General features: G+C 33.4%; 1 protein-coding gene across 2 annotated transcripts; it reads right to left on the reverse strand.

The window, feature by feature from the left end:
- Nucleotides 1-1,482: 1,482 nt before the first annotated feature.
- LOC115991983 (F-box protein CPR1-like) lies at nt 1,483-6,419 on the reverse strand. 2 transcript variants are annotated; one of them, XM_031116002.1, is made up of 3 exons: nt 5,036-6,419; nt 4,581-4,663; nt 1,483-1,871 (listed from the first exon to the last, which is right to left on the reverse strand). In XM_031116002.1, exons 1-2 carry the CDS (start codon nt 6,169-6,171, stop codon nt 4,588-4,590), a joined length of 1,212 nt encoding a protein of 403 aa, XP_030971862.1. In that variant the 5' UTR covers nt 6,172-6,419; the 3' UTR covers nt 1,483-1,871; nt 4,581-4,587. The 2 variants fall into 2 exon arrangements, with proteins under 2 accessions (XP_030971862.1, XP_030971863.1); XM_031116003.1 differs by having other exon boundaries at nt 1,483-1,973.
- Nucleotides 6,420-10,624: the final 4,205 nt, after the last annotated feature.

Consider the following 10,624-nt stretch of genomic DNA (forward strand, 5'->3'; position numbering starts at 1 on the left):
TAAAATGTGAAATCAATGTGTTGTTGAAACAAGAAATATTGAACAATTTTGGGACTACAATGCCTGCTGTGGTTGAGACTCATAATTGATATATGATGATTGCAAACGCCATTGAAAAGTGTGTTTGGAGACTCTTACGTATGAACAACTAGAGTTCAAAAATCAACATGTTGTGTATATATATATATATATATACATGTAATAGATGTTAAAAATGCATCAATTGGTATTCCATTGTTCTAAAAACTAGATGAATGAATAAATAAACCAAAACTGGTCATCCAACAAGGGAAAAATATAAACACTTATAAAAAAAAATAAAAATAAATAAACAAGGGAAAAATAGAAACACAAATAAGAAGGAAATATAGGGGTTAAGAGCAATCACACTAGTGTGTTTATTATACAAAAAATGGTCAAATTTACACATTTTCCCTAAGAAACTACCCACATCAATGGGTGTATAAATGTGTAAATATACACATTTACTACAGTAACTGTGTAAATATACATTATTTATTGTAGCTGTGTAAATAATGTTTTATTCTTTTTTCTCTCTCCCCTCATTGGAACTGTCACTCTAACTCTTTCGAACTGTCACTCTAACTCTTTCTCTTTCTCTCATCTCAGAGACTCACTCTTTCTCCTTTTCTCTCAATTTCCCTCTCTCAAAGCTTCTATGGCCAATCCTTTCTTACCATCGTTCCCCACTTGCCACTGCCACCATGGTTTTCTTTCATTCCTCGTTGCAAAGCCTCTCCAATCTCACCCACTTTTGTTCAATCCTGCTCTCTTTATTTGCTTTGCACTAAGTTAAGTCACAATTGAACCCCAATGACCACAACCACAGTGGTTTATGGCAATGGTTATTGACATTCTTCTATTTTCTCTTTATTTGATCTAAGGGTTTGGGAGTTTATATTCTATTCGTTTAACCTGTGGGTTTGGGGATTTAGATTTGGTTGTTAAGATTTGATGTTGCTTGCATGTGATTGGTTTGAATTTTGATTTCAAATGTATTTGGGTTTTGTGAATCGGAAATTTAGATGGGTTTGGTGGATTTGTTTTGAGATTTCCTTGGATTTGTTGTTTGTGTCGCTGTGGGTGTAAGTCATGATTTGGGGTCTGCTTCAACATGTCTGATATGGTATTATTTGTCTTGTGGTGGTTGTAGTGGTGGTGGTGGTTGTGGCAGTGGCCAGTGGTAGTAGCTGTGAGAGAGAGGTGGAGAGAAAAGGTTGAAAGAGTAATAAAATTGATGAAAAATGAATATTATATTGAAATAAATTTTTAGGATAAATAATATGATGTAGGTGTTTTTGAAAAGTGATTGTGTAAAATAAAAAAAGTAAGTTTTTAGTGTAAAAAAGACAGAAAATTTTAAAGGGACTGATGCGAATGCTAACCATGTCTATTTGAAAGAAATTTACTGACATTTCTCAACATAAAATTTAGCTTGTGTAAAAATGAAAATTCAAAAAATTTAGCTCATGTAAAAATGAAAAATCTTCAATAGAGCATTAGTGAAAGCCTGCTCACACTATGCAGATATGTCAGTTATTACATCAGCAACTTGAGCCTCTACACAAAGACCTACTCCTATCCAAATTGATTCCTAACAGTACAGAGCACAATCATTATCCATTTATCAAGCATCATTAAAATCAAATTTGAACCCTTCTGAAGATGGAAAAGCCAAAGAGTTGTAAAAGCATGAAATATTGAACTTAGCCAGCTATGGTTTATCTATTAAAAAAAATCAGCAATGGTTCCAATACCAACCAATAACCTCACCTTGGAGTTGTAATCAATAACTCCATGAGATGATTACGAATCAGATTTGGTGTTAGTGAATTGCAAACTCCAGAGACCTGTAGATACATGCCATGTGAACAATTGATAGTCATTGAAATTCTTCCACCAGAGTACTCTCTAACAATTTTCTTATAAAACCAAATGTTGCATCCAGTATGCTGTAAAAATATGAGAGATATTAGCATGAGACAGAAACACCAACTAAAAAAATTAAAATTAATGAACATCCACCCATTGAAGCATAAGACCCATGCTACAACAAAAAAGGAAAAATAGTAAAAAATGCAACAATAGACATCAATAGCTTTCTCGTAATTTTTCAAGCTGATAAGTTTATAAAATTGTTAACACACTTTCTATTGTTAGTTTCAAGGCTCCTCATATGCATACAAAAAATATATAATCAAGAGCTCATAAAAGAACAAAGTACATACAAAATCTCATAAAAGAACAAAGTATATACAAAAGCTCATAACCCCAATGATAAATATACACAAGAATTAATTAAAGAAGCTTTATGCATTGAATGCAAAGTACCAGAAATACTATGTTACATTCTCTTCAATAAATTCTCCCAAATTATCTAAAAAGGCTTAATATAAATTTCCCAAAGCACTAATTTTATTGCAGGTTATTTTCCATGACCATAAGTCAGCACCATTATAATGACTTAGGCCAACTAATTGCCATGATATTACTCAAGAAATATTATCAGAAATATCACTAAATTTAATTATTTAGAGACCAGCAAAATCAAAGTTGGCAAAATAAGACACGACCTTTAAAGGACAAAGACAAGCTAAGAAGCAATTATCTAAAACACCACTTTTAATAGTTTTGATTAGGTAAGCAACTCATACATATATGGGATGCAGACCAATGACATAACCCACCACTCCCATTCTTAGAAGAGATGCCACTGGTCCAAAGGCCATTGGCCTAAGGCACCACCTTGAGCAAATATTTTCATTTATAAGAAAGTCCTCAAACTTTCCAAAAGTTAAATAGAAAATGAAAAGTTCTTCAGTCATTCTTCAAAAATTCTTCTGGCCAACATAAGATAAACTGAAGGTTTTCAAATCATCCCATTCAGGCACAAGAAGCTTACATGCCAGAGGCAATAGCAACCCATAACATACTGATCAAGTCCATTACATACTTAACCTTAAGGAGCCAATCTAACACCATCAACCAAACACAACAAAAGTATCTATGAATATGATCTAAGAAGATAAATTCTCTGCAGACTTCCTTGTAAAACAATTATTTCGATGTCACAAGAAAAAAGTTGTAAATAGCTAGGAACTTCATAACTTTATGTATCCATCTCAGAACTTACCCTTTATTTGGATGAGTAAAGATAAAGGGTAACCCTTAAATTATTAATCTATAAGATACTCAAATATGTCACACACAACTTTTCGGAAAGTAACTCTCAACCTCATCAATCTTGCTCAACTTCTCCCACAATGACCTAAAAAACAGCCCCCACATAGTCAATGACATGACTCTGGTGGATGCAAGGGGTTAATTAAATAATTACATAGAATTCAATCACTTTTTTATTTTTTATTACTTTTAATGCTAGACTTATAATAAGTGATTTAATTTTCCACTGAAACTGACTGACTCATTTTCTTGTTTGGTTGTGGTTGTCATTTTCAGCTAAAAGAAGCACCAGAGCAGAGGCAAAGGCAGAACCTCCTCAAAACCAAAGAACCTAGAGCTCTCAATCTTATCACTCCAAACCCAAGCCACGGTAAGCTAATCTATGCTCCACTTATTATCCAATTGATAATAAACATTAATAATGATACCAATGCTTCAAATTTCATGCCGTTTATGAACAGTTCAGTGTAACTTATCAAAAAGTGAACAGTTCAGGGTAACAGTTCAGCGGAGCATTTAATTTTCCAGGTGAAAAATTCTCTTAAATAAAATGCTTTTTCCTCTTGACCTCTCCTCTGTACTTCTCAAGCAGCTTTCTGGGCTATCTCTCCACTAGAAATGTCACTAACAGACTAATGGCAGTGCGTGTATATATATATATACACACACACCGATAGTTTGCCAGAAGAAAGGCAATGAAAGACCTAATTTGGCCCCAATCAAAACCATGGATAGACACTTATACATTCATTTAGTTGACAGAACCTTGAATCCTTAAAAGTCATTCACATCCCCTAGTTTAGAAAACAGATACACTAAGATTTTAAGAAAGCAAACCAAACATAAATCTCAAGGCAGAGGCTACAAACTCATCTCCAAAAAAGAGAAGGCCTAAAAGTTGTTTCCTAAATACAATTAGTACTTACTCCGTAAATCAAACTAAATATCAACACCAAATTTTGAGAAATCTTTTTTTTTTTTTTTTTCTTTTTTTTTTTTAAGTAACCAAATTTTGAGAAATCTAAGTCTGCATGTGCCACTAAAGTTGCTTAGTAACTGGCAAAACAATTAATATAATTTAAATAGTATTTTCACCAAACATTTAGGCATAATATGCCTACTCAGGTCAAGAGAGGTATGCAATCAACTATATTCTTCCATGAATAAACTTTCTCATATTATATATTCAACAATATGGGACTATTTAGTTCATAAGTTTCTATAACAAAATTGACAAGATGAGAGAACAGCTAAATTATTAAGCCGATGTGAATAATCCAGCTTCTTTTATACATAACAAAAAACAACTACTAATAAACACAACAATCTCAATATTAAATATTACTTTTGAAAGATAAAGTTGATTCCACAATCACCTCTTTATCATTCTAGCATTTCATTTTCTAATTCATCCACTGCTTTCAGCAACAGATTAAGACCCTCTGATGGACTAGCATTCCTGACAGAAATAAAGACCAACATGTGTTAGAAACCGAGCCCCTACATGAAAATTTTCTTTCATAAGTAACAAAATTTTATTAAAACAAATAGGATGTCTACACAAAATTCTTCTACAATATTACATGATCAAAGATTGATTTTAGAAAAGAAAGTTTTGACGAGAACCGTAGATTGGTCTTCAAAATATAATGCATACCACTCAAACAACAATCTAAAGTTATACAAGAAAATTCACAAAATTCTTGCCATCATTCACAACTTAACTAACACTTTCAACGAGAACCGTAGATTGGTCTTCAAAATAGTTATGCAATCTAAAATTATGACATCAACAAACAAAATCAATTTCATTAAACTCCATTTATTTTACCTCTGCCAAGGATCAATCACATTATCACCATCGAGGAGAAGAAGGCTCCCAATACAAGTTGCCGTCCTAAATGCATCAGGAAAACTCCAATTCTGAACCCTCTTGCCTTGTTTCTTTTCTATGTCATACCAAATAAGATTCTTGCTATGTATCTTTTCTACGTCATACTCAATAGGAAATGGATTGCTATTCCAGTGCTCCTCCAACAGAACCTTCTTGCCATTCTTGGAAAACATAAGAGGCTTGTAATACTCAAAATCCCAAGGCACTGCAACTTTCTCAATTTTATAAATCTGAGTCCAAGAACTCTCAACCCCATATTCTTTCATAACCCAAACATCATTATACTCTCCGTAAACATTCACAACAAAACAGAGGTATCCTCCCAACGCTTCCAAGCGAGTTTCCTGATCAAAATCTGGTGAAACCGGCGTCGTATAGAGCTTGAATTTCTCAGAGGCAAGGTCAAAAGCAAGAAGCGACTCCTTATCCAGCACGCCAAAATCAGAAACTAACCAATGCACAACTCCATTAAAAGACGCCGACTCCCAATGACATATCTCCTTGTTTGGCCATTGTTCTTCAACTTTTTTCCAACGCTGTGATTTAAGACTATATACCTTGATTTCTATAGGCAAGTCATTGTATTGAAAAAGCCTCAACACCTTATAGTCATCGTTCTGGTGATCGTGACAGAATGCAAATTGGGAAAACCAAAAATCCGTAACACCTTTAGGTTTTTCGCTCGGCAATTTCCTGTACTTCCTTAGCAATGGGTTCCAAATCACGACCTCTTCGCGCCCCTTAAGAAGGCAAACCAAGCCGTCGCAACAGTCCAAGATGTCGCAGTGTTGTAAAGGCGGGTACATTTTCACGGCGTTGCAGAACTGATCTTCGTCGTCGTCGAAATCGAAGGAGAAGCCATTTCCGCAATGTGAGCCGTCGTGTTCAAGGAGGATGATGGTGCGGTCTCTGTTGGTCTCGACGGAGCGATTGAGGTGCTTCTTGATGAAACCCGAGTCGCTGATGAGGTCGTACCATTGCCTTGAAACGCAGAGGAAACGTGCGAGAGACTTGACTGGTAAATGGGACAGTATATTGGTGATTAGCTCTGGCGGTATATGTGAATGTGACATCAATGTTGATTGTGCAGTGCAAGGCAGGTGTTTGTGGAAATGTCTGAAAGATATAGCTAAGCTAGTTAATGATGAAATGGTGTGTGGAAATGTGATGATCGAGTCTGTGCGTCCTTCTGATAAGTGAAAATGGTTTGCTGTTGGAAGACCTGAAGGGAGTGGAGACTGAGGCTATGGATTGACTATACGTGAACGGAAAAGAAAGAAATGAAATGGAATAATCTTGATGAGATGTTTTAAAATAAAGAAGTGGAATGTAAATAATCTTGTTTGGAAGCAATATAAAGAGAATGAAATGAAATCATTTTATAATAATATTACTATTAGATTCCTATTTTAAAATAAATAGTTGAATATATAAGGGTATTTTGGGAGTTTTAGTAAAAAAATCATTAAATCTAATTTCATTCCCTCCCATTCCTTCTAATTTCGGGAGGAATGAAAATTTGAAGTTTTAAGGGAATAGAAAGAAATAAGTGTTTCCTCCTACCTATTTCATTCCCTCCCACTTAAACTCTCAAAAACAAGAAGATGAGTTTTTCATTTCTTTTATTAAAACTCTCAAATAAGGGAAGAGAAGAATATTATAAAATTATTCTTTTCATTCATTTCTATTCTATTTTATTCCCTCATCCGGAATGAGCCCTGAATTGTATTTTTTTTCTCTATTCCTTTTAAGTGGCCAAAGCTTGTAAAATGCTGTGGCTACAGAATTGGCCAAATTTGCCATGCATCGGGAGGGTGGTGTTGTCTTGTCTGGATTGAGGACCAATGCCCATCCTTTTTGCATCCCAATGAAATCAAAGATATCTCATAATATGTACTCTCTGTTTTTTTGGGCTTTAGAGGCATAGTGTATTTAAGCCCGATATTAGTTTTTGGGTCACGTTAAGGAATGTTGTTAAAGTAATTATTAATAAATCATAATAGGAATTATTTTTGAGAAAGTTTTAATTTATAACGTTCACTTTTGATGATAATTTTTTATCATTAAACTAAGATACTAATTAGTTTTTTGTGTAGGCTGGAATTAAACTCCAATTCTTTTATTCTTCAACTATTAGAGACTTTATCCGTTGACGCCTATAGGAAATATAAAAAGTAGTCAACAACATTCATTGTTTTACCATTCTCCCAATAAAATTTTTCTAAAAATTCTTAAACTAATACTCTTAGGGTATTTGTTAACATTTCCCTTAATTTTTATGTCCACTAATGATTATTACAAACTCATTGATATACGCTCTATACATACTCTTTTAAAATTGTGCTTTATAATTTCTACTGTAATTGTTTTTTTTTTTAAATACAACTGGAGTGTCTACAAAATGTGTAACAGTGAATGTATTACAATATTTAACGTATTATGTCCAATCGGGTCAAACGGGTTGTGGGTCAAATGGGTAATTTTAAGAGGATTAAAAAGGGGTTTGGGTCAATTGGGTTGCGGGTCGGGTCAAGTTTCTTCTACATTTAAGCAAAATTGTTCTGCTGATTCAAAATTAGTGGCACAAACAACTATCAAATTGCTAACAAAATTACAAAATGGTTAGCATTTGTCCATGTTAGACGTTCAAATTCATAGTCTCCATTTAGTATTTTAGTTGAGAAGAAGTTAACTTTGAAGGAAAGAATCGAAGTGGTTTCATTGAAAATCAAAGTTTGAGAATTAACTGTCATTGTTATGCCAAAGGAAGCCTACGCCACGACTTTAGTGTAGTAATATGCCCTACATTTGTCATGGTTCTAGTTACTCTTATTTCTTTTTTGCGCGGTGCTTACTCTATTTCAATTTTACTTGGAAATGGTAGGCATCAAGTATTGCATCCAATTATTTTGCAAGGGATGGCAGCAATGCTAGTCATTAGATTCCATGGGTTTGAACTTTGTGTGGTGGTGGTACCTATAGCTTGCCATTAACAAATTATTTTATGCATGCCTATAATTTTAGTATGATTGACAATTACAAGAATTATGATATAGATTATCTATTGGTGTGATTAATAGATCATGAGATTTTTTTTTTTTTTGGCAAGCAACTGTGTTCTGTAGCACGTGCAAGGAGTTTAGTGTAGTTTTGGATGAAGATGAGAACATCTCTTTAATGATTGCTACAAGTGACATTACTTTGTTTTGTCGTCGCCTTTTCTTTTTTTTTTTTTTTTTTTTTTTTTTTTTTTTGTTTAGAACTTATTAGTTTATTTAACGTTGAACATGTTTGTAAGGCCTTGATTAAATTGATTTTATTTTACTGATATGTGTATTACTGTTAGTGTGGTGCACTCAATCAACTATAGTATGTCCCTTGTTTCAAGTTCTTTGAAGTTGGGTACTTTTTCTAGCCAAATTCACTATATTTTGTTCTTAATATAAATTCACGGCCCTTGAAGATGTGCCAACAATTGCACAACGTAATTGTGACTAATACATTTTGCTGATGCGCTTGCATTCAAAGCTTTACAACTCCAGATTTAGAAGTACTAGTTGCTAACCTGTGTGATGCACGGGATAGTTGATTAAATAACAATTACAAATAATCATACAAAGTGCACAAAATATGTTCTTTGATTATAAATGTAGGGTGTTTCACATAACACATAAAAATCACACCTTGGTTTCTCTATGTCGATGAAAAAATTATTGCCAACATTCCAATAGCTTATACACAAATTTGGGCATAATATGAAGTCACATAATGCTCAATTGCAAATCAATTTATAGTCTACCACCAATATAAATCATATAAAAAATTTTATTGATAACATGAATATTTAAATGTGTAAATAATTTCATGACAACATTAGCAAGACCATGCATTTGCTGCCAGGGAATAATATGCCACATAAACACATGGGGCACTATGCCACTATCTCTTATAAGAAGCAACTCATAAACACAATATTCAAAACTTTGAAAAGAAACAGCTGACAAATAGTCTAAGTATCTTTGCTTATCTACTTTTTATGGCCCCCAATTTTGATTATGCTGGCTTCTTAGAAACCGTTGAGGAGATCATTTGCAGCAACATATATTTGTGTCAGATGCATCTAATTTCCTTTAGATACATCTTAAGTACATGCAAATAATAGTAGTAGTTTGAAAGAGTGTCTATTTGAAAGGAATAAAACGAAATGCCTATATATTTCAATTTCAACTATCTCTATAAACAATTAAAAGCAAATTTCATAAACTCTTTGTATACATCTTAAGTAAGACATACAATCAATTTCAAAAACACCAAATGTTGGGTTGAAAGTAATACATAACTATTCGAAGCAGTGCTATTAGGCTTAGCCAAGCCATTCTCTATGGAAAAATTTTAAAATACAGTAAGGTTCAATATTTGAAGCAATTGCTTGAAATCATTTAAGTACATGCCATCAATGAAGCTGCTTGAAATCATTTTAAGTACATACCATCAGTGAAGCTACAACATTAACATAGTTCATAACATTATTTTATTATTTGTAGCATAAGTTCTTGGTTCGTGATAAGCAACATGTAAGATATACATTGGTGCATGGAAATCTACAAAATCACCTACACAAAATCAAAAAAAGAGAGAGTTAAATCAATGATTGTGTAATAATCATAGTGCAGTTTAGATAGAGATTTGATCCGCTTGCCCCGAAATGACCTAGCCCAATAGGGAAATCCCAATTCATTGGGCCTTTCGATACAATCAAATAGAAAGCCCCAAGGGCGCCATATTCTAGGAGCCCAAACTATGTGATTTCGGATTTTTCTAGAGGTGTATTTGGTATTGCTTCCTTGATTACAGCAACAATAATGTCACCAATATGAGCATATTGTCGATTACTAGCTCCTATGATTTGAATACACATTAATTGTCGGGCCCCGCTGTTATCCGCTACATTTAAGTGGGTTTGAGGTTGAATCATATCATTTTTTTTTTATTTGCTCTTTCACTGCAAAGGTGTGTTTCCGAAATAACTCTCATCAACTAGCACTATTCTGATGTGAACTTTTATTTTAGGAGTAATTCATTGAATTGGTTAGATATAAAATAATAATATCCATTTCGTATGATTTCCTATAGATATCCACATACATATAGATATATTCACTTTACATTAGAATTCTAAATGCAGGTTTAGTCTCCTTTTTTGGGTCTATAAAATTTACAAAATGAATACTCATGGCAGTCTCAATTTTCAATCAATCTTGTATTCCAAAAATAAGGCTACATTGAACAAAGCAGAAATCTAACAAAGAGGCAAATGAATTGCAATTTGCACTTCAATTTTCTTCAATTGGACAAAGACATAGGAAATGAAAAGATGGAAAAAAATGACATCAACAAAGACAGATGTAAGCAAGAATCTACCTAAAAAACCCTATCTCTATAACTGAAATTTCGTAACCAACATTAGGAAAGAATTATAGTTTGATTCAAAATTGGAATCACATATATTATAGCGCTTGCAACTCA

Source organism: Quercus lobata, chromosome 5 (genome assembly GCF_001633185.2).
Source record: "Quercus lobata isolate SW786 chromosome 5, ValleyOak3.0 Primary Assembly, whole genome shotgun sequence".
NCBI lineage: Eukaryota > Viridiplantae > Streptophyta > Magnoliopsida > Fagales > Fagaceae > Quercus > Quercus lobata.

Bases quoted from the DNA above. Each gene is read 5' to 3' on its own strand.
- LOC115991983 (XM_031116002.1), bottom strand. From the start codon at position 6,171: ATGTCACATTCACATATACCGCCAGAGCTAATCACCAATATACTGTCC. The intron at 4,664-5,035 runs GTAAAATAAATG...TATTTCTGTCAG, and splicing joins GTGATTGATCCTTGGCAGAG to GAATGCTAGTCCATCAGAGG.